Source organism: Lactuca saligna, chromosome 9, assembly GCF_052625555.1.
Source record: "Lactuca saligna cultivar CGN05327 chromosome 9, ASM5262555v1, whole genome shotgun sequence".
Lineage (NCBI taxonomy): Eukaryota > Viridiplantae > Streptophyta > Magnoliopsida > Asterales > Asteraceae > Lactuca > Lactuca saligna.
Window position 1 is genome coordinate 96891225 of NC_136425.1, and position 25535 is coordinate 96916759.

General features: G+C 38.5%; 1 protein-coding gene across 2 annotated transcripts; it reads right to left on the reverse strand.

The window, feature by feature from the left end:
- Window positions 1-9661: 9661 nt before the first annotated feature.
- On the reverse strand, window positions 9662-11060 carry LOC145018517 (uncharacterized). 2 transcript variants are annotated; one of them, XM_078976396.1, is made up of 3 exons: window positions 11032-11060; window positions 10525-10580; window positions 9662-10453 (listed from the first exon to the last, which is right to left on the reverse strand). In XM_078976396.1, exons 2-3 carry the CDS (start codon window positions 10562-10564, stop codon window positions 9975-9977), a joined length of 519 nt encoding a protein of 172 aa, XP_078832522.1. In that variant the 5' UTR covers window positions 10565-10580; window positions 11032-11060; the 3' UTR covers window positions 9662-9974. The 2 variants fall into 2 exon arrangements, with proteins under 2 accessions (XP_078832522.1, XP_078832523.1); XM_078976397.1 differs by lacking the exon at window positions 11032-11060 and having other exon boundaries at window positions 10525-10732.
- Window positions 11061-25535: the final 14475 nt, after the last annotated feature.

Consider the following 25535-nt stretch of genomic DNA (forward strand, 5'->3'; position numbering starts at 1 on the left):
TATCACAGAATTTGGTGTATTCAAAGATAATCTGATATCCTTAGTGCTAGGAGATGTTGGTGGGCATTAACCAATCGACCAATGAGAACTGATGGTGTAAGCAACTAAAGAACATATTAAAAAGCATTAATGTAATAAATAATAATTATGAAATTTAATATGTTTAGGTGTTAAAAAAGACCTTGTATTGATGTACGCTTAGTGGGGTTCTACTTATAGTATCGAATGTTGCATTCAGAAAGTGGTGCAACGGATGAGTTTCTAGTTCAAAGTAATAAGCCTTCCAAAAGCACTTCTCTTTCCACAACAACTCTTGGTTCATAACAGATCAATTGTTAATGCAAAGGTGCTTCAATGGTTACCATTGGGACAAGATTTGTGAAAAGACACTAATGAAGATCCATTCATTGAAATGAAATTTATTATAACCTGACTGTATGCAGATTCAATATATGTCTCAACATAAAAACTAAACCAAATTCCAATAGGATTATCTGTTGCAACATCCAATCCCATTGAAACTATCTTTCGGAAAAAAAAAAGTTGGCTTCTGAAGAGGGAATATAACAAAAAGAAAATGATTAGTTAAGTACTAAAACTAATAAAAAAAAAAAAAAAAAAAAAAAAAAAAAAAAAAAACACAATCAGACAAAAAGAAAAAGGAAATGACCTCAATGAAATGCAGGTGAGAATCTTACAGCTTGCATTATTTCTCTACACACAACATAATGCTTCTATTTAGTACTTTTATAAATAATTGAATGAACTTTGTCTTTATTTTTTATAGGCAATGTTTAGGATAATTAATGGGCCCATGGACCCATGGAATGTATGGGATCTTTTCTTCATTGGTATCATTTAGATTTATAAATTGTAGCTTGTTCTTTAGGAATTATTTCAAATCTCTAGGATAGATGGTTCCAGTTATAGTGTTTCATCAAGATTCCAAGAGGGTCAATTGCTAAATCTTGATGCATTGGATCATCTTTTCCAAATGCAAGAAGTGCATGAGGGGCACTGAAATTCAGTTTAAAAGAAATAATTGACATAATAAAGCTTTTACTTTTATAAAAGTTATGGCATAAAAATACACAACATACCTTCCTGGAACTGAATTGAAGTCACCACAGACTAACATTGGAATATCTGCACTTGCAACTATCTTTTCCAATCCTTTTAACAGTTGTGAACCTTCAATCTTCACAATTATATAGTTTTTAAGTTTTTAAACAAGAAGAAAAAGTGTATATATACAAACAATAGGAGATACTTATCTTCTTTGGTGTCATTTCTCTTCGACAAAATCTACACTAAAAGAAATGTGCCCATGTATGTTAATGTCAAAATTCCTAAGAGGGCAAAATGGTCATAATAATTCAGCACAATCCTAAAGAGTATTTTTTTTCCGAGTGGAAAGTGAATAGATAGATGAAGTGTCACACCTGAACCAGTTCACTAACAAAACAAGAAGACATGGTCTTAGTAAATCCAATCCAACACGTAAGACCTAAGCAAAGAGGCTCCCCCAAGTCTAACTAACTGCGGTCCATCAATGCAAAAATTATGGCTTGAGCAACATCCTCATTGTAGGAACCCACATACACCAAACCCAATGCAATTGCTATGAACAAGATAACATCAAACCCTGCTTTCGGTTCACCAAGAATTGGACTCAGATTGTCATGGATCTGAAAACGAAAAAACACAACTATCAGCAATGTTTGTGCGTGTGTGTGAATTTTCAACAATAAGGAGAACCTACCTGTTAATTCTGGGTACCCGCATATGCAAGGCCCAGACCAGTTATGGCTCCAATTCTAATGGAAGCATTTTCTTTATCCAGATAATCAACAAAAATTGCCGAAGCCTGAAACAACCCAACCCAAAATAAAATCACAACCAACAACCAACAACAACATGTCAAAAAGAAAAAAGAAAATTAAGCACTCACAGGGTCACAATCATTCTTGATACCACAGTTTACAACCCCAACTCCTAACAATGCACCAGCAATCACATGATTATCATTGCTATGAAAGTACTTGTCAATTTGAGCAAGCCCAACATCAACATCCCAAAGGAGGATCATTCCCTAAAATCACATCACAACCAACCAATTTCCTTTCTTCATACAACAACATTCAACTTTAATCATTTATATCAATAACAAATCGCTACAAATGAGCAGTTTTTCAAAGAAGAGCTAAATGCAACTTCCAATTATGATATTATAGTTTGAAAAACCAACCCAATCACAACAATGAAACTTGGGTAGATTTCCTGTTTATGTAAACCATAGACAGAATTTCAAACACATGATAATATATGGAATAGAAATCCAAACAATTTCCAATATCAATATTTTATTCAACACTTTATCAAAATTAATACATACAATGTAGATGAACCTTAAGAATAGCTTTCCCAATTCTATTTAATTGCTTTTTCTACACCCTGAAAAAGACATACCAAAAAAAAAAAGCAAACTATACCCTTGTTAAACTATAACATAACGTTAGGTGCTTGAGGAATAAGCAAAACCACTGAAACAATTTGTAAGAGAATTAAGACAAAATAAACATGATTTTACCTTAATGTGGCCCACTCGATTGCGGTCAAAAAACCTGAAAGCCTGTCATGAACAGGAGATATTTTTTTAAATTTAACAAAAGAATTTATAAAAATTCACAAGAATTACACATTTTAAAGATGAAATACCTGCAAGAGTTCCTTGTTAATGGTAACTGGAGCTTCTTTTTTGTTATTCGTGTCCACCTTTTTGTTTTCCTTTTTCTCCTCAACCTGCAACTTGGTGTCTGGATTCACAGTTACTTTAGCAGCAACAACATTCTCTTCTTCAACTTTCACTTTTTCTTCTACATTTTCAGACTTAACATCCATGTCAACTTTTTTTCATCCTCTCCTTTCTCCTATAAAAAGTACCGTAAAATATGAGACTTCACCAATTTTAAAATCAATTAAATAAAATGCATCAAATTCAGAAAATAAAATTCACTCGCCTCGTTTTTAGGACTTGCATCTGCCATTTCTTCATCATCTTCTTCGGGATCTTCTTCTTTTTCTGATTCGTCTTATGCATATCTGTCGAATTACACATTGCTCAATCAATAAACTTATGAAAGTGTGTTGTGCTTTTCTTTATTTTACATAGATACTAAAACTGGTAATTGGAGGAAATAGTTTTTTTTAGACAGACAAAAAGGTATAATGGTTTGCTTACTGAAAAATATTTAAAACACTTTGGAAAAGGGTAGAAATATAATTTTTTTTACCTAAGATGTATTTCTCGTTGAAAAACCCAACTCCATGAGGATTATAACCACATGTAATCTTTGTAGGGTTTCTACAGCCACATGTAAACCAAGAAAATTTGTAAGTAACAGAGATGGATATTAAGAATAAATATGAATTATATTTTATTAAGTAATAGAGAGAAGCTAATCTCCCCCTTTCAATTTTAATACTTTTTGTAAATTGTAATAATATTTAACAAGTTAATCATTTATGACATTTAAGAAAATTAGAAATTGCCATAATTATTGGATTAATGTTCCACGAAAAGCTCATAAGCTTTAAGAACTTACTTGGATTAATGTTCCATGAAAAGCTCATAAGCTTTCTAGCATGTTTGTCACGAGAGGCGGTGGCAGTGGCGGCTCAGATGTTTCAATTGTCTGTGCGTGGGAAATCACAAGTGGTGTTAATTGTTCCAAAGTCTCAGTTGTCTTTGTGCTTGTAACAAGAAGTGAGGTTGAATTCTCTAAAGTTTCAGTTGTCTGTATCTCCATTATTGCATACACCTAGAAAAAATGGTCACATTCATCATTGGGGAACATCTTAACAACATATATAGAACATTCATGTACAAAATGGTCAAAATGGAGAGGAGAGGAATTAAGAACAAAAAAGTATTGCAAGTCAACCCAACCGAATCAGTTGATATAAATGTAAAATGACCTACCTACCTCTAAAACTCAAATAAAACAAAAGGGAACTGACTGACTTACCAAGTTCCTTATGGATACATAATTGTGTTGAATGTCATTTCTGATCATACCATTCTCTATAACATTTATTCTTTTAGCAGCTTCTGCTCGTGACTCATTAATTCCGTCTTCATAAGGAGCATTCACATTTCCAAACAATGAAAATAGTAACTCACATGCTGTAATATTTCCATCTTCAAAACTGTGAACTTGTATGGTGACATATGTTGGACCATCTGCCTATCCAGTTCTCAGTTGTTTGATTCCATGCATGCTTACATCAGCAAATATGTTATATCTGAGATCCAAAAAAAAAAACATTTGAGAGGCTTGAACTCTTTGTCTAGGAAAGGACTATTAAATAAAAATAAAATTTCGATAAAATTGATGGCTTAGATACAACAAATATACCTTTTGAGATTAAAATGCTGCAAACCCAGGTCTTCATCCCAAAGAAATATATAATCATAAATAGACACTATAGCTGGATGCAGAAATCATATTGCAAACCACCTGAAATAACTTTGCTATTTAATATATAATTACATACCATAACAACACCCTAATGACCAGATGAGACAGAAAATGAATAATTTGAAACAGAGTCAAATGTAAACTCCTTACCATTTTGTTTGGTTTTGAGCTACAACGTGTATGACATTATTGCTCCACTCAAGATCTTGCCAACCATCCAACATTCCATCATAATGGAACAACACAATTGTAAGCTTTTCTTGAAGAAACTGAAATTATCAACATTAGGCTCTGCTATTATTCACAAATTATCAATGTTAGGCTCTGCTATTGTTCACAAATTAAATATAACATTTATGTATTATATAACTTTTTATTCATCATTGTACCTTTTAAACAATTGTATTCACATTACGCTTCTATTTCAAACCCACTAGAATTGCCAGCAAGTTATGTGTAGTGGAAATATTAGCCTGTAAGCATAAATTTTACTTTATTTTTACACCTAACCACAATGTGCTCATATTTTTTTTACGCAAAACATAAATATACTTAGCTTATTGTCTAACCTATGACTTTGAACTACTTGTTGACCATAAAGGTTTTAATTCCAAGTCTGATTTAGCTTCAATAATACCACGAGGTAAACCCTTCAAGCTTGTGGAAGCTGACATAGTTTCCTAAAACACACACACCAAAAACCACATTAACACAAATCGGAGAACAAATAAACAAAAACCATGCTCATATTTTTAAACAGATTCGGACACCATACTAGTTTTTGGAAGTAATAAAAAAGAAATACTATATATGGAACAGAAGGAAATACTAATCAAGTGCAAAACTCAAGCATCTGTTCTGCTTTCAGCAAATCTCAAGCACCGATCCATTCTATAGAAGGTTCCCAATTGATGACTTTAGCATGAATGCTTCTGAAGGTGATCGGTACCCAGGACTCCCACTCAGATGAAATTGCAGAGAGAGAGAGAGAGAGAGAGAGAGAGAGAGAGAGAAGATTTACCAGATGGGTTGATTTTCATGCTCTAGTTCTTTTCTAAGAATATCAGCAGAATGAAAGAAGATCAACTTCAGTAGATAGCAGAATGAGTGTGGACGGGTCCAATTTATCATCATCAACAAGCTCTAATCTTTATGATAGTATAGAATCTCTAGTCTCTTCTAAAAAAACCCTAAAAAGACAAATCACAATCGATCAAATAATCGGTGATTTTGACCCAGGAGGGTTTTAATATTGATGATACAGAGGTGCAGAAAACAGCTTCAAAGGCGTCTTCATCTTCAGGGTGCAAAGAGAATTTGGACTCGATTTAACTAGGATTTGAGTTACATAAATTAACAGGAGAAGAAAAGGAGATAGACACCACTGATTGTGCTTGGACAGATGATCATTCGGTAGGAGGATGCTCGATGGGGAAGGACCAGTGGCCAACGGCAAAGGTGAAGAACGAGATGTTTGATGAGAACGATAAGAAGGAGATCAGGAGTAGCAGAGAAGCGGATTGGAGAGGAGATTGAGATGATGAAAGATAGAAAAAAGGTAGAAGGCGGGTTTTCAAAATTTTGGGGATTTCGTTTCGCCCTGTGTAAATGCGCGTTTCATTAAAATTATAAAATTATAAAGCGACATCCATAGAGGACGCGCGTTTAAGATAAAGCTCCCTCAGTGTTTTTAATTTTTTTTTTCTTTAGACACTAAGTTAAGGGCACGCAAAAATGTGTGACGTAAATCCTTAAATATTTTAAAGAGATGACACTATTTTAAGGTCACTCTCCTTTGCGTAACATAAATCAGTGAGTGTCGTGGCTTGCGCGTCATTAAAGGCATATATTCTAGTAGTGCAAACTTGTGAAGCAAAATACATGGCAACTGCAACATGCACATGTCAAGCAACATGGTTGAAGAATATTTTGAGTGAATTATATTTCATAGATAAAGATCCCGTTAAAGTATATGTTGATAAAAAGCCAGCTATATTAATTTCAAAGAATCTTATGTCACACCATCGAAGCAAGAATTTCAACATAAAGTACCATTTTATTCGAAAATATGTAGAAGCAAGAATATCAACATAAAGTACCATATTATTCGAAAATATGTTGAAGATAAAGTAGTCGAGTTGGTGAATTGCATCACTAAAATACACCTAACAGATATTTTCATGAAGCCCTTAAGACGGAGAGATTTATGACACATGTTCAGTTTTTGAAGTATATGCATTGAGTAAGGTTTTAGCATTAATTGTAATCCTTAGCCATTAAGTTTACCAAGCTTTTAAGTTTAAACAATTGAAATAGTATATATATATATATATATATATATATATATATATATATATATATATATATATATATATATATATATATATAGGAGTAGGATCAAATGAGAACACCTAAAAGGTTGAGAACGCGAGAACACATCTGAACCATTTAAAAAACTAAATCTAAGGCTATTATCAAATGGGCCATTTATGTAAATTCTTAAAATTACAGGAATTAAAGTGTAACTTTAAAACTGTTATAAGGGTAAAATGGTAATTGATTGTTTACCTATGTTTAGCAATTCCTACCATCACTCTATCTCTCTCCCTCTCTCTCTCATATCTCTCCCTCTATAGCCCTGCTTCTGCATTTTTCACAACCCTAGGGTCTCCTCTTATTCCAGCCACCGTTGGGCGTGAAGAAGATGAGCGAATGGGTCTTCGGTTTCTTGCATATGTACTCCATTAATTTGGTCAAAATCGAGTGTGAATGAGAGAGAGAGAGAGAGAGAAAGCGCAAGGGGGATTAATGGGTTGTTTTTCTTGTGTTGATTCGAGGGTGGAGGAAAAATCGAATCATCAAAAAGTTGGGGTTGATCGTCCTTAAGTTCACCCATCTGCCCCTTCCAACAATTTCAGCCCTAATTGCTTTTTAGGGGTGGGAGGCTTCGGCCATGTCTATAGAGGACGTCTTCAGGGCAGTGGTCAGGTATAATCATTCTGTTTTTTTGATTCTACAATCTTTATCTATTGTTCCAAAGTATATATAATCTTATAGCTTACAAAATTATATAATCTTTTATAATAGGTTGTAGCTGTGAAACAATTGGATAGAAACGGGCTTCAGGGTAACCGTGAATTTCTTATTGAAGTTCTTATGCTTAACCTTTTACATCATCCCAACTTAGTGAATTTGATTGGGTATTGTTCTGATTGAAGGGACAAAGATAAACGGAAGCAGTCGGCTAACAGGTAACCTTCTTGTTTCATTTTTTTTTTTGTCGACTTGTATCGATAATGAACTGGGATTTTTTCTTTTGATTGTTTTGATTGAAAATTGATGAATGTTTGGGTTGAGGCTGATTTGTTTAAATGGTCCAAACAAGTGGTTGGATCCAATTCTTGGTTGATTAATGGGTGGAAAGAAGCACCATTTGTGCTCTTGCTGTCGAGGGGAGAAGAAAGAGGAAGGCAACTGCATTGTCGGCTACTGTTACAACATTCAATGGGGTGTTTGGTTGATTTGTTTGGAAAAGGAAGGAAGAAGCCAAGGGAAGAGTTAAATGAATTTAGTTTATATTTCGATGTACTTTTATTTGTTCTTGAAGATCAAAGAAAATCTGGCCATATCAATTTTTAGATGTGAAGGACGTGATTTTGATTGTATCAAATTTATTGTGAATTGAAATGGTGCTTGTGTGTAAAATTAGGTGAAGAAATAGTCCAAGCATAAGAAAGAGTGCAATGTTGTGTTAGCCAATTGGTGTGTATATTTAGCGATTTGGTTTGCTGGATGATATATAATTAGATGTATTCATTTATCATCAGATGTATTCATTTTATGAAGGAATATTAATTTTTACACTATTTTTACTTTGTATTTATTTATGAATAGCAACACATTTATTTTTGAATAGTAGTCTATTCATATGTGAATGATTGTATTTATTTCTGAATAACATTACATTCATGTGTGAATAAGTGTATCTATTTATGATTAAAGGTATTCACTTTTTTAAGAAATGATAATTTTTATACTATTTTTATTTTTATATGATGAAAAAAGGCATTGGATTATTTGTAAATTTGATTATTTGAAAATTGAAGTTTATTCATTTGTGATTGGAGTCGTATTAGGTTTTTTGAATAAAATTTTCATTTTTGAATACAAGTGTATTCATTTGGGATTTGAATTCTATTCATTTTTTGAAAAAAAAAATGTGAAATACGAGAAAATTTTGATTTTTTTAAGAATTTTTTTTTTTCAGTTTTTAAAGTAAATTTTGGTAAAAATGTTTTATATATTCTATTAATAAGAAAAATAAAAAATTGAATATAAATTTGTTTTTCGTAACTGATCCTAAATTTAAAGGATGTGATTGAATTTTATTTTATTTTTATTTAATTAAAATATACAATTACTAATATATTCTTATATACTTGTTCTTTTTCTATCTACCATCTTTCTTTATAACCACTAACAACTTAAGTTTCTGCCCATGTATGATGTGTTTCCTATATGACATAGAAAAACATCAACCAACCCAAACAACACATGGGTATTTCACAAGTTTAGTGAATTAGAGGGAAATGTTTTATGGGTTCATTTGTTATGAAATGACAATTCATAGCAATTCAACCTCACACACAACGCAACAACATGGGTATCAGTTTAAGTAGATAACATCCTCCCTTAGATTATGTAAAGGAAGAGAGAAGTCAAAAGAAAATAATGAAGTTTAATGATATCTGCTTATTTGATTAAGCTACCAAGAAAAAAATGTTAAAATAAGTACCATTTTGCACATTTACCCCTCATTCCTCATCATAAGGCCCATTAAACCCGAGCATCACAATTCTCTTGCAATATAAGGACAAATCTAAAATGGCAGCGTACATTTATCTATCATTAAAATTACAATGTATCCAAACTTATATTTTTACACTTGCATCACTTTATCTGACTTAAAGTCATCTCTCAAACGTCACTTATTAATTTTACCCGTATCCAAAAGGTCATAAAGAACAAAAGTCTTCCACTCTAATAAACCAATTGATTATATACAATACTACTTATTTGCAACTGGTAAGCAAAAACAGCCAAAAAAAAAAAAAAAAAAGTTGTACATCAACAAAAGAAATCAAGTCTGTCTTAAAAGAAGCATCATCAAAACAGGGTAGAGTCAACCTTTGAGGAGAAGTAAAGAAATTAATGACATACTTTCTTCAAACAAAACTAAAAAGTTACCTTTTTACGATGATGGTCAACACTACTTTTGACCACCGACTGCATCATAATCAAGTTTTTGCAAACAGAAAACGACAGAATCCCATTAATTACTTTTGGCGTCTTGTGTCTTTACGATGGAATCCGAGTCTGAGTCCGAGTCCAATTCCGAGTAACCAAACATCCTGTTAAAGTTAAACTCCTTCTGAATTCACACAACAAAGGAAGCTTTAGTTTATTCCGAACAACAACAACACCACCAGAAACTTAAGGAACAAGAAAAAGTAAGCAAAGCTTCTCAATAAATTTTTTGTGTCTATCAATCTCAGATTCGAATTCAGTCAAAGTGGAGTAATCAAAGTCCATTAAATATTTATCCAACTCTTCCTCCGTAGGAAGATTATCATAATCTTCCTCTTCAGATTCATCTTCCTCTTCATCTTCTTCTGCTTCTTCTTTTTCTTCTTCTTCTTCTTTAGATGTGCCTGTCTTTGACCTAAATGGCTTGTTATTGACTTCCCAACTCCTTTTCTTTAAACCACAATGCCTGTGTTGATGCTTCCGAGTCTTCTTGTAGCCACCCACTGCTTTTCCAATAGGAATCAAACTCTTTCGTTTTCTAGATGTTTTCTTGAGTGCATGTGGCTTCTTCACAGAGTTCGACATTATAGCTTTATGTGACTTCCTCCTTGCTTCAAAGAGTCTCATGTTCTTTTGATCAGTAAAACCATTGGTCTTATCACCACCTAAAACGAACAATCGATGCTTATCATTTTAACATCTCGATAAAGAATGGAAAAAATTAAACATAACATACCATTAAAGTGAGCACTGAAATTTGCATCATGCATTGCCATCTCCCGTACAGTTTGTCTGTAGAATGATTGATGAAGACAATGTGAAAAACGTAGAGTTCAGGTTTTCATGGTGCTACAAATTCCAATTACCAATAAAAATCAAGTAAAACAAATGGCAATCCATTTGTTAAGAAATCGATTTATATTCTACACGCAAAAAAACATAAACCAATTCATGATACAAAGTTACAAACACATAGACCATCTTCAAAACCAAAACGATGAGAGTTACTTTTTTGCTTTAGATTTATTTAATTATTTTAGGTTACGCTTTTCAATCCGCTTACACTAAACTTTAGAAACTTCTCATTACGCTAACATACACCGCAAATGGACATTATTAACCATTGACATAGGATCTAAACCCGGCAAAAAAATAAAAGTAAGCGACATTTAAACGAACAAATCGATTTCTACCATTCTAGTACCAACGATAACTGAAGGTTTCATGGAAGTAGAACACTCACTAACAAGTTTTGCGCTTTTGACTGGAACCTTCACCTTTGCAAACGATTTTTTCATTGTTTTTTGTAAGGGTTAAATGATCCAATGTTTGGGCCAAATTTGAGAAAAGCCCAATATTTATCTTTGTAAGCTTAAAACGTTAAGACGAGACACGTTCAAATCTAGGCCTCTCAATAGTTTCCGGTTTGAGATCCGCTTAAGTTTTTATGTAATTTTTGAGACCGGATTTAATGTGTATGTGTACATATAGGTTAGATAGAAACAATAACTTATCACTATTGTTAGATGTCTACCGATGTTTTATAACTATTGTTATGTCCCTTATACAAGTGGCAGTCGATTTGTTAAGAAAGTGGTTTCTATTTTACAAGCAAAATCATAAAGCCATTAGACAATGTTTATTGGTTTAGGTTGTGGCCAATCGGTTATCACATGTAGGTCATGTTTGGTAGCGAGCATTTTCGAGCTTTTATTTTTTAGCTTTAAAAAAAACTTTGTTTAAACAAATAGTTTCGTTTCAGAGTACGAGCGTTTAACTTTTAGTTTAAACAAAAAATTATTAATTTAAAAGCTACTTCATGTAGCGTTAAAAAAAAACTATTGAACTTTTTTAATCACTTTTCATAATTGTCCTAAAATATATTTATGTATTTAACTTTTTCAAACATTTGTCATTTTATGTAATTTTACAAATTTCAAAACTTTTCAAAATACTTTTGTCAAACACTAATATAACAAATAAAAACTACAACTTTTAGTTATCAGCTACCCGTTGTTGGGGAGTAATATAAGTAGTAGGGTAATGGTGGAGACCCAGATTCCTAATGGATCGTGTAAATTTACTTTCCAAATTGATATTTTCACCATATGTTTGGGATATAGGAAATCTAATATAGGATAATCCAAAGGAACATTTGTGTATTTAGGTATAGAAACACAAACCAAATCACTAGAGATTTATGAGTTTATTCAAGAAAATGAAGAACTGAGACAAGTTTGTATACAACTCGAAATAGGAGTTGTATATATGCACAAAAAATTAAGGTTTTATCTTCTAAATTAGTTAGTGAAATCTCGAAATATGGCTTAATCAATGGTTTCCAAAACTGACAAGATTTGTCAATCTTACCATAATCTCCACTAGAATTTGGTTTTTCCACCGCCAGGGGCTCTACCCCTTGGACCCCGTTAAGGGCGCTGCCTCTAGGACCCTACAAAGGACGTGACCCCCTTGACCCCCGTCCTTATGTCATATTCGATTTTATATATGCATGCACTTCGCATTTACTAAGCATATATTATAGAGTACAAATAATAAGTCCCTTAGCTCACATGTTCAATTAAATTATACAAAATGTTCGGTGACACTAAAATCCCTAATAATCCTCCCCCATTTTAGTTTAACCCATGAACTAACATATAATTATTTAACCTAACCAAAATAGTATATAAATGAAAATGTCGAAATGATTAAATTCCCATTTTAGTATCAAACTATTCAAATACTTGAGAATCTGGGTGTTCTAAGAATTGTACTGTAACACCGGAAATTTAAAGCCAAAATTTTTTTTTTTTTTATAAAAACATAATTCCGTTAATATTCATAAAAACAACCATTTTACTTGTTCCTCATAAAAACAACCATTTTAATAGTTCAACATAACAGTACAAAATCCCAAGATCAACATGTAAAAACTCCAAACGTGTGTGTACGGATCAAGCCGGCGCCTTCCCGCGGTCGTCACTAGCACCTGAAACAAATAACATCAACACTGTAAGCACAAAGCTTAGTGAGTTCCCCAAAATACCACATATAACACATATTTGCCACTCGAGGCTATAACTCTGTGGGTCCGTGCACCCAAACTCCGTGAACCCTCAGGTTCTAGCTCTGAATAACATGCACTACATAAATCACATAGAAATCATGCAGTACAACACATAACATACATAACATACAATTACTCAATCACATAACTCTGGTTACCTACTCAAGGTAAAGTATAGAGAGGAGACTCACCTCGATGTCTCGGTAAATATCTGACTCGGAAGAAGTGTGATCTAGCCTCCGCCTAATCACATAAAACTCTCATAAATACAACTGTACTCAACCCTAAAGGTCAACAAGGTCAACGGTCAAACTTTGACCCGACTCGTCGAGTGCACTAGGGCGACTCGACGAGTCTACACGTGTCCACTGACTTTCTTAGATCCTCTCTTGGCACGTCGAGTACTCCCCTTGATCCGACGAGTTCCACCTAGCATGAATCGTGGGGCCACCCCGACTCAACTCGCCGAGTCTCAGAATAACTCGGCGAGTTCCAACTTGAACTTAGACCCCTGACTCTCCCTGACTCACCGAGTCATTTCCCCCAACTCGGCAAGTCCACTCACTGAGTGATTAACGGGCCACCTTCATACTACTCGCCGAGTCCGTTCTTTGGACTCGGCGAGTTCATGCCATGCACGAACTCAAAACAACTTCTGAGGTCAGATCTGTTCCATACAATCATAGATCTGGCCTCCCCAAGCATGATAATCACGTAAAGTTGGGACCTTGACACACATATAACATCTAAATGGTCCAAAATGGTGCTTTAGCCCCAAAAATGACATTCCAAGCTCAAGACTCCCAAAATGACTCATAAAGCTCCATGGGTTAAGGTCCTTGGACCTCTTTGGGTCCAGATCCAAAACACAACTTGAGAAGGGACCAACTACTCCACTTAATCAACCTCTAAAAGGGTTAGAAAACCCTAACACTAAGAATAAACACCAAAAAGTGAAGAAGGTCCAAGAATAATACCTCAATACAGCCTCTATGAGCTCAAAGACCACAAAAATCGCACCTCCTTCAGCCTCCTCTTGCCTTGAACACTTCCTTCTTGCAACAACACCCACAAAAGTTCAAGATTGGCCTCTCCTTCCTCACAAACGCTCTAGATCTCTTTAGGGTTTCTCTCTGGGGGTTGGGTGAGCACAAAAGTCGGCCATAAGGCCCTTTAAATAGGCCTCAAACCCGGAGATTTAGGGTTTCATTACACAGCGCAGACTCGCCGAGTCCATACCCTGGACTCGCCGAGTCCAAGCGCGCACCAGCGATCAATTCCGCGTCCCTACTCGGCGAGTCTGAGCTCCAACTCGCCGAGTCCCTCTCACATAATAACAAAATTTAAACTTACAAGATACCTGGTAAAATCCGGATGTTACAACTCTCCCCCCCTAGAACTGGACTTCGCCCTCGAAGTCCCACTCTAAAACAGCTCCGGATGCTGCTCCCGCATCATACCCTCCGGCTCCCAGGTCATCTCTGATCCCTTCCGATGTTGCCACTGAACCAACACCAGAGGTACCTCCTTGTTCCTCAAAACCTTGATCTTCCGATCCCTAATAGCCACTGGTCTCTCCGCATAATTCAGGCTCGCATCGACCTGGATATCCTCAAGTGGAACCACTGCCGACTCATCGGCTATACATTTCCTCAACTGCGACACATGAAACGTGTTGTGAATCTGCCCCAACTCTGCTGGCAACTCCAGCCGATAGGCTACCCGGCCTACCCTGGCAATCACACGAAACGGGCCTATAAACCGGGGCCCCAATTTGCCCCTCTTCCTGAACCGGATCACTCCCTTCCAAGGGGAGACCTTCAGGAGAACAAAGTCACCGACCTGAAATTCCAGCTCGGACCGGCGTTTATCCGCGTAACTCTTCTGTCGGCTCTGAGCGGTCAATAACCTCTGCCTGACCAGCTATATCTGCTCTGTCGTCTGATTCACGATCTCTGTACTGCCCATTACTCTTTGCCCAACCTCTCCCCAACAAATGGGAGTCTGACACCTCCTACCATACAGCAGCTCAAAAGGTGGCATACCGATGCTCGAATGATAGCTGTTGTTGTAGGAAAACTCCGCCAGAGGCAAATACGTGTCCCAACTACCCCCAAAGTCCAGAACACAGGCCCGAAGCATGTCCTCGAGTGTCTGTATCGTCCGCTCACTCTGACCGTCGGTCTGGGGGTGGTATGCGGTACTAAAATGCAGCTTAGTACCCAACTCCTCATGAAATTTCTTCCAAAAACGGGAAGTGAACCGCACATCGCGGTCTGAAACAATCGAGATCGGCACCCCATGCCGAGATACAACCTCCCTCACGTAAACCTCTGCCAACTTCTCCGCCGAAGAACTCTCACTGATGGCAAGAAAGTGAGCGCTCTTGGTCAATCTATCCACGATCACCCAGATTGCATCAACTCCTCTGGCAGTCCTCGGCAATTTGGTGATAAAGTCCATAGTGATCTGTTCCCACTTCCACTCGGGAACCTCCAATGGCTGCAACTTGCCATGCGGTCTCTGGTGTTCGGCCTTTACCCTTCGACAGGTCAAACACCTTTCGACAAACCACGCTACATCCCTCTTCATACAGGGCCACCAATACTCCTTCCTTAGGTCCAAATACATCTTCGTGGCCCCGGGGTGGATCGAAAATTTCGATCTATGAGCCTCCTCCATCAATGTAGCACGTGTACCGCCCACAAACGGTACCCAGATCCTGCCCTGATAAGTCATAAGACCTCGACTATCCGATACAAACTCAGAAACCAATCCAACAACCCGCTCTCTCTTCTGCATCTCCGGATGCACGGCCTCGGCCTGAGCCCCACGAATGGCATCCAGAACTGGGGCTATCACGGTCAATCTCATACATACATTTCGCAGGGGAGTACTCTCCGCTCTGCGACTCAATGCGTCGGCTACCACATTCGCCTTGCTCGGGTGGTACAAGATCTCACAATCATAATCCTTGACCACGTCTAACCATCTCCTCTGCCGCATATTTAGGTTAGGCTGATCCATCAAGTACTTCAAACTCTTATGGTCCGTGTAAATCGTACAACGAACCCCATACAAGTACTGCTGCCAAATCTTGAGGGCGAACACCACTGCCCCCAACTCCAAATCGTGTGTGGGGTACCTCGTCTCGTGAGGCTTCAATTGCCTCGAAGCATAAGCTATCACATGACCCTTTTGCATCAATACCGCTCCCAATCCTAGGATCGATGCATCACAGAATACCACAAAACCTTCCATTCCTTCCGGAAGGGCTAATACTGGAGCTTCACACAACCTCTGGCGAAGCGTCTCAAAGGAGGTCTGCTGCTCAGGACCCCATGCAAATGCCACACCCTTCCGGGTCAATCTGGTGAGTGGAACCGCAATCTTGGAGAAATCCTTAATAAATCTCCGATAATACCCTGCCAACCCGAGAAAACTCTGGATCTCAGAAGGTGACCTCGGCACCTCCCACCTCATCACTGCGTCAACCTTGGCCGGATCGACCAATATCCCCTTCTGGTTAACGAGATGTCCCAGAAACTGGACCTCCCGTAACCAGAAATCGCATTTGGAGAACTTTGCGTAAAGCTTCTCCACTCTCAAAACCCCAAGCACCTCCCTCAGATGCTCCTCGTGCTGCTCTCTGGATCTCGAATATACTAGGATATCATCAATGAAAACAATCACCGACCGATCCAACATCGGCCGACATACCCTGTTCATGAGGTCCATGAACACGGCCGGGGCATTGGTGAGCCCAAAAGGCATCACCACAAACTCATAATGCCCATAACGCGTCCTGAATGCTGTCTTCTGGACGTCCTCGTCCCGCACTCTCACCTGATGATAGCCCGACCTCAAATCTATCTTGGAAAACCAAGATGCTCCCTGAAGCTGATCGAATAAATCGTCGATCCTCGGTAGCGGGTAACGATTCTTGACCGTCAACTTATTCAACTCCCGGTAATCGATACACATGCGATGCGAGCCATCCTTCTTTTTCACAAACAGGATGGGTGCTCCCCACGGCGAGCTACTCGGCCGAATAAACCCCTTCCCCAGCAACTCCTGAAGTTGCGAGGATAACTCCTGCATCTCTGGAGGCGCAAGGCGATACGGCACCTTAGTAATAGGCGTAGCTCCAGGAACCAAATCGATGCCAAACTCTACTTGCCTCACGGGAGGCACACCTGGTAACTCGTCGGGAAATACATCTGGAAACTCCCGCACCACCGGAACTTCATCCACAGAGCTCGGTCTCTCCGAAATCACTCGCGTATCCATCACATACGCTACATAACCCTTACAGCCCTGCTGTAAACACTGCCTCGCTCTAGCAGCCGAACAAAAGGCTGATCCAGAACGTGTACCCTCGCCGTATACTGAAAGAACTCCCCCACAAGGATCTCGTATAGTCACCAGCTGTCGCTCGCAATCGATAACCGCACCGAATCGGCTCAACCAATCCATGCCCACTATAACACAAACATCACCCATCGCAATCGGAATCAGGTCGATCGGAAACTCGACCCCGAATATCTCCAATACACATCCCCGGAAGACCTCTGTAGCACAAATCACCCTGCCGGCGGCTATGGAAACCCGCAGAGGCCGACTCAATACTCCACGACTAACACTGATACGCTGACTAAATGCCAAGGATACAAAAGATCGACTCGCACCCGAGTCAAATAACACTAAAGCGGGTACAGAATTCACAAGGAAGGTACCTAAGCATAGCATGATATAAGCATAATATCTCAACACCGAAAATAAATAATGAAAAGGAAACATACCAGCCACAACGTCGGGTGCAGTGCGGACCTCTTCCGCAGTCAGCTGGAAGGCTCTCCCCCGAGCCCTCGGTGCCTCGGCCTTCACGAGCCGACTCTCTGTAGTAGCAGCTCTGATGGCGGCGGGAGCAGTCCCCTGAGATGCCCCGCGCAGCAGCGGACACTCCGCCTTCCGGTGTCCGGTCTGATTACAGTGGAAGCACACTGCAAATCCCTTGGGGCAGTCCTTAGCCATGTGCCCCTCCTTGCCACATTTGTAGCAAGACCCTGCCCGACAGGCGCCATCGTGACCCTTGCCGCACTTCCCACAAGTGCGGCCCCTCTGACTCCCGGGTCTGGGATCAGCGGGCTTGGCCCGCTTGGCTGCCGGCTGGGACTGTGCCGGTCGCCGATCCCTCCCCATAGACTCCGCCTCCTCCCTGGCCTGAGTCTCAAGCTCAATCTCCCTCTTCCGAGCGTTTTCCTGAAGCTCGGCAAATGTCCGGTACGAGGAGTTCGCAGCGAACTCCCGAATATCCCGCCTCAAAATGCTCAGATAACGGCTCATACGTGCCTGCTCGGTGGACACGTGCTCAGGGCAAAACATCGCCCTCTCCTGGAACATCCTCGTAATCGCTGTAACCGACTCGGTACCCTGCTTGAGGGTCAGAAACTCCTGCGCCAGACGTTCCCTCTCCACCTGAGGAACATACTCATCCCGGAACATGGAAGTGAACCTCTCCCAGGTCACTGCCGAAAGCTCAGTCGGTGTGAAATGCGCAGACACAAACTTCCACCAGTCCTTCGCTCCCAAGCGAAGCTAGTTTAGCGCGAACCGAACCTTCAGATGCTCAGGGGACGAGCAAGTGAAGAAGCATCCCTCCATATCAGATATCCACCTCATAGCTGCCACCGGGTCCTGCGTACCATCAAACTCTGGTGGCTTGGTGTTGCTGAACTCCCTGAATAACGTCGCATCACCTCCCTGGGGTCTCGCCGCAGCAATCGCTGCGGTAGCTGCTGCGACCGCAGCCTCAGAAAGAGCGGCATAGCGCTCGTCAAATGTCTCGATCAAAGCGGTCTTAATAGACCCGAACATCTCCGGTATCTCGGCTCTGATGACCGCAGCCACCTCCTCATGAATGATCTGCCGAATGTCCTCATCACTAGACCCGGCATCCTCCGGCATGTGTCGCGTCCTCACCATGATCAACCTCTGAAATACAACATGCGATAATTAGAATTCACTCGAATACTCTTACATTCAACAATCCACCCCTCCTTGACTCTTGGCATCCCCAGATTCTTATTCGGGTCTGTGTACCGCACCGGTGCTTTGAGTAGTACGGGCCCAATACTACTGTTTGCACCGTCTCAGTACACATCCCAAATCGTCCTCTTTGGATCCCAGTCCCCAAGTACTCTATTATACGTAAATCACTCTGGAACAAATCTCACACAAAGCCCTAGCTGCTACCTAATTACTCTCAGCATCTCATAGCAGCTCACCATTCCCTAAGCTAAGGCATCACAAAACAGGCCACTCTAGTCCTATCAGCAATACCTAGCCTGCTCTAGCATGCAAACACATCATAGTAATAATTATTTCATAACGAAGGATAATTTTGGGAATTCACCGTTCGGGCGCTGACTGATCGTACACACGTTTCTCCCTGGAAAACCCTTTACTCTACAAAAAATTTTGGTTTTCATTTTTTTGAAAATGTCTCTTAATTCCTCAGTTTGAGTTCAAATACTCCCGAAGGTGTACCCGAATCCCTCAAACCAAGGCTCTGATACCAATTTGTAACACCGGAAATTTAAAGCCAATTTTTTTTTTTTTTATAAAAACATAATTCCGTTAATATTCATAAAAACAACCATTTTACTTGTTCCTCATAAAAACAACCATTTTAATAGTTCAACATAACAGTACAAAATCCCAAGATCAACATGTAAAAACTCCAAACGTGTGTGTACGGATCAAGCCGGCGCCTTGCCGCGGTCGTCACTAGCACCTGAAACAAATAACATCAACACTGTAAGCACAAAGCTTAGTGAGTTCCCCAAAATACCACATATAACACATATTAGCCACTCGAGGCTATAACTCTGTGGGTCCGTGCACCCAAACTCCGTGAACCCTCAGGTTCTAGCTCTGAATAACATGCACTACATAAATCACATAGAAATCATGCAGTACAACACATAACATACATAGCATACAATTACTCAATCACATAACTCTGGTTACCTACTCAAGGTAAAGTATAGAGAGGAGACTCACCTCGATGTCTCGGTAAATATCTGACTCGGAAGAAGTGTGATCTAGCCTCCGCCTAATCACATAAAACTCTCATAAATACAACTGTACTCAACCCTAAAGGTCAACAAGGTCAACGGTCAAACTTTGACCCGACTCGTCGAGTGCACTAGGGCGACTCGGCGAGTCTACACGTGTCCACTGACTCTCTTAGATCCTCTCTTGGCACGTCGAGTACTCCCCTTGATCCGACGAGTTCCACCTAGCATGAATCGTGGGGCCACCCCGACTCAACTAGCCGAGTCTCAGAATAACTCGGCGAGTTCCAACTTGAACTTAGACCCCTGACTCTCCCTGAATCACCGAGTCATTTCCCCCAACTCGGCAAGTCCACTCACTGAGTGATTAACGGGCCACCTTCATACTACTCGCCGAGTCCGTTCTTTGGACTCGGCGAGTTCATGCCATGCACGAACTCAAAACAACTTCTGAGGTTAGATCTGTTCCATACAATCATAGATCTGGCCTCCCCAAGCATGATAATCACGTAAAGTTGGGACCTTGACACACATATAACATCTAAATGGTCCAAAATGGTGCTTTAGCCCCAAAAATGACATTCCAAGCTCAAGACTCCCAACATGACTCATAAAGCTCCATGGGTTAAGGTCCCTGGACCTCTTTGGGTCCAGATCCAAAACACAACTCGAGAAGGGACCAACTACTCCACTTAATCAACCTCTAAAAAGGTTAGAAAACCCTAACACTAAGAATAAACACCAAAAAGTGAAGAAGGTCCGAGAATAATACCTCAATACAGCCTCTATGAGCTCAAAGACCACAAAAATCGCACCTCCTTCAGCCTCCTCTTGCCTTGAACACTTCCTTCTTGCAACAACACCCACAAAAGTTCAAGATTGGCCTCTCCTTCCTCACAAACGCTCTAGATCTCTTTAGGGTTTCTCTCTGGGGGTTGGGTGAGCACAAAAGTCGGCCATAAGGCCCTTTAAATAGGCCTCAAACCCGGAGATTTAGGGTTTCATTACACAGCGCAGACTCGCCGAGTCCATACCCTGGACTCGCCGAGTCCAAGCGCGCACCAGCGATCAATTCCGCGTCCCTACTCGGTGAGTCTGAGCTCCAACTCGCCGAGTCCCTCTCACATAATAACAAAATTTAAACTTACAAGATACCTGGTAAAATCCGGATGTTACATGTACCCTTCAACCCAACTGAATGCCTGAAAGTAAAATACATACTAGTTTATTGAACTTTCTAATGAAATACAACTTGACACTAATATAAAGTTGTGTGTCCTAAGCCTCTCATGACTGTATCAGGATAAGTCCCTAACCTCTTGAAATGCAGCTACACTTCACAATCATCTAAGTAGTTCTTTACTTTGTGTATCTGCACATACATTTTATCAAAGGAATTATTATGAAGTTAAATTTTAACCTGGTCAACTTGTAGAACCGAACACACACATGGGATGTATACTTTATGTGTTCCAATTTATAAGTATGAAATTTCCACATTAAATTCAATTCCTAATGTCATATTAGTATGGACTTGGGTGTTTCACCATTACATAATTAAATGGACTTTAATATGATACCAATAACAGAGTTGTGCACTAAGTCTCTTGTCAGACCTTGTATCAAGTGATCTGCCAAATTTTGTTGCGATTTCACAAACCATACGGAAATCACTCCATTCATGATTAGTTCTCTAATTATACTATGTCTAACACCTAAGTTTCTAGACTTGCCATTATAAACTTGGTTATAAGCCTTAGCTAAGGCGACTGCATTATCATAAAGGATAGATATGATTTTTATTAGCATTGACTACAAAGGAATCTCATAGACTAAATTCCTTAGCTATTATGCTTCTTTATTAGTATCATCTAACGCAACAAACTTATATTCCATTATCGAGTTTGTAATGAAATTTTGCTTATTGAAAGCTCAAGAAATGGCACTTCCGTTAAGCAAGAACACCCAACCAGTTGCTCGGGAATGGTCCTCCATGTTAGTTATCCAACTTACATCTAAATGAAATTCTAAGACCGAAGGACTTCCCATGTAACACATCCCATAATCCATTGTTTACTTGAGATACTTAAACACCCTATTAACCGCTTGTCAATATTAAGCACTAGGATTACTAGTGTACCTACTCAACTCCCCACAACACATGCAATATCAAGCCTGATACTTGTCATTACATACATGAAGCTACCAATAGCCTTAGAGTATTATAATTATGAAATAGGAAATACCGGTGGTAGGCATTAATTTCACACTTGAATACATATGAGTTCTTACAGGATAACAATCACTAAAGTTGAAACGTTTGAGAATTTTCTCAATATAATGACTTTGAGTCATTACTAAGCCCCTGTCCCTCTTCATCTTTATACCAAGAAATTCATCAGCATCTCCTAAATCTTTCATGGATAATTTAGATAACAACAATTGTTTTGTTTCACCTATTGAATCTTGGTCTATACCAAAAATCAACATGTTATCTACATAGAAGAAAATGATCACTCCTGTATTAGTAGCATCATTAAATCTATTATAAACAGTTTCATAACGAAACCTTCTCGTTGTTTCATGTAAACGTCTTCATCAATTTCACCATTTAAAAAGGTTGTTTTAACATCCATTTGATAGATAATCAAATTCTAGATAATCACCATTGTAATGTCCTTAAAAATACAGCCCAAAAATTTCATTTTTAAGTTTATCAAAATCATAACACGAACCATATTGTTTTTCCAAAACCATGAGAACACAAATAGTTTTAGTTGTACAATTAAAACAGTACATAGATATCATCATCAGAGTAATAGTACCAAAATCTCTAATGCGGAACATCATGTTGTGATGAGATGCAATCAAGTCGGCCCTTTCCCCTTCGAGTTGGAGATACCTGAAACACAAACTGAACCGGTAAGCACAAAGCATAGTGAGTTTCCCCCCACCATACCACATACAACATATCCTACTGTCAGGCATATCTGGGTGCCCGACCTACCCTATTGAGCATATCTGGGTGCTCAACCTACCCTGCTTGGCATATCTGGCTGCCCGACCTACCCATGTCAGGAATATCTGGTGCCCGACCTACCCTTGTCAGGAATACATGGGTGGTCGACCTACCTTTCGGTTTTATTCCAACCAATTACGGGGTCTATCTCATCCCTACCACTACCACATAAATCATGCATATCACACACACACATCAAACAACACATAGCCTCTTAATAATTATCACAAAGATAATCATTAAGTCATATCAATACTAGTGGGTCGACCTTGGTGCCTTCGATGCACAGGTTCTACGAAGGAAGACTCACCTCAATAGTGTATGCCAAAACAACACTTACTTCCATTAGTTACTTTAAGAAGTCTTTGTTGGATTAGTGTCTAAGTCCTTAACTGGAACACCCCAAAACCAGAACGACGGAAACATTCTGGGACAGAGGACATCATGTACAGTATCACAACAAAGCATAATAGTAAACAAGCAACAACATAATCCATTGCATTAATAATATAATTTAATACAAGTGTGTTCCGTATAGTTTATAAGACACCAAAAATATGAATCAAAATAAGAGATGAGACTTGAATGGGCTCCATCTTCTCAAAAGCTAGCATCGGTACCTGTCTACTGATGACCTGAGAATACAAGGTATTTTGAAAGAGTTTATCAGCTTTAAAGCTGGTGAGTTCATAAGCATTTTAGTGTCATTGTTTGTATGAAAATGTTTGTAAGTGTTTGAAGTATAAGTTTGTAGTAAATGTTTGTATCTCCCAAAAAATCCTATATTTTCTACTAAAAGTAGCCTTCTACCAAGGCATCAAATGTTATGTATGTTTGTTTCTTGTAAAAGTGTGTATTGTTCCTAAATGTGACTATCATTAACAAAATATAGTTTTTACAAAACTGTTTTTGTGAGAAGATCACAATATGGATGCAATGGGAAAATAATAAAGTAATGTAGTGTTGTATTATAGTAACTACTATTGTACTAACTACCTTAAACCGGTTGCTAATTAAGGTATAATGTGATATAATTGTAACCATACTTGATCGACTTAGTAAAACACGACGCTCGAAGACGTCGAAATGGTATGACATTCGTCACCCGTAGACCTGAAGGTCCCACTGTAGCTAGCAGCAAGGTGTAGGACGGTCAGTCCCGTATAGATCTATACACAAATTCACAATCTCCCTCAAGGAGACTTTGGTTACAAAACGAGCCATAGCAGTGATGCCATGCCCCGAAGTAATGACCCACATTTATGTTATAGTATTCTTGTATATGTATTCTATGTACTAGTGTAGTGTATGTTCTCTCTGTCTAGTATGTAGTATGTTCTCTTTGTTTCTCATCATAGTATGTTGTCTTGTATAATGTATAGTATGTATTGTTTCTCTTATAGTATTCTCTATCTGTTTCTCTTTATAGTAAGTATTGTTTCTTATTATAGTATTCTCTATCTGTTTCTCTTTATAGTAAGTATTGACTCATGTATGAACTGACTGTTTGTATGTTTCATTGTTCTAGTAATAGTATTAGTGACTTCCTAAACTATACCTATTATAGTTTACTAGCTGAGTTGTTTGTATAACTAAGTGTATTGAACTAAGATAAAATCTTTTATGTCTATACATATATACATAATATATAACTAAGGATCAAATGACAATCGGACAAACAACATGGTACTTTAAGTCCACAACCAAACAAGGAACAGAAAGTAAAGTGAGTTATCAGTCCTAAGTCCTTCCAACCTTACTTATATAACTATATATGCATTAGACATGGTTTTGACAATATATAAGTTTGAAAGAGTTAAAAGAAAAGGTTTGGTATAGAAAAACAAGTTTGATAAAGAGTTTAACATGTAAAAGAGTTTGATAAACATTTTGAAGTAGTTTGTTTGATAAAACAGTTAAAAGTAAAGCAAATCCATTTGTTTGATAGTTATTAATCACATGTGATTGATATAATAACTATAATGTTTCAACTTGTATCCCCCCCCATAAAAGCATTTAAAATAATTTAAAAGATAGATTAAGAGGTATGAACTCACCTGTAGTGAGTGGTTATGATGAACGAGTGGTATAGGATGCTAAGTGCCAATTGAAGACTTGAGCACACACACGGATCCTATTTATCATATAATGATACATATATGCATCTAATTAGTGTTTATAACATCTAATCATGAAATGGAACAACCTTAGGGACTAGGAAACACTTGTTATGAAGTGTTAAACAACATAGGGTTGCATATAAAGGGTGTAGGGCCTCACATAGGAGTTTACAACACAAATGGTAATACCCCTATGAGTTTACGGCCCAATGAGTTTACGGCCGTAAACTCATGGTATCTTGTACCATTTTGTGTGTTAAGGTCTTATGGTCTTCCTTGAAGTGTTCTAGACTCAAGTCCAAGGCTTAGGAAGGAGTGGTGGCACCATTGCATTACTAATTAGGGTTTACGGCCAAAGGAGATTGCTTTGGTCGTAAACAAACTTTTATTCTTGAATTCTTGATGTTTTCAAGGTGTTTAATATGTGATCCAAGTATATAACAAGCTAAGGGTAGTGTA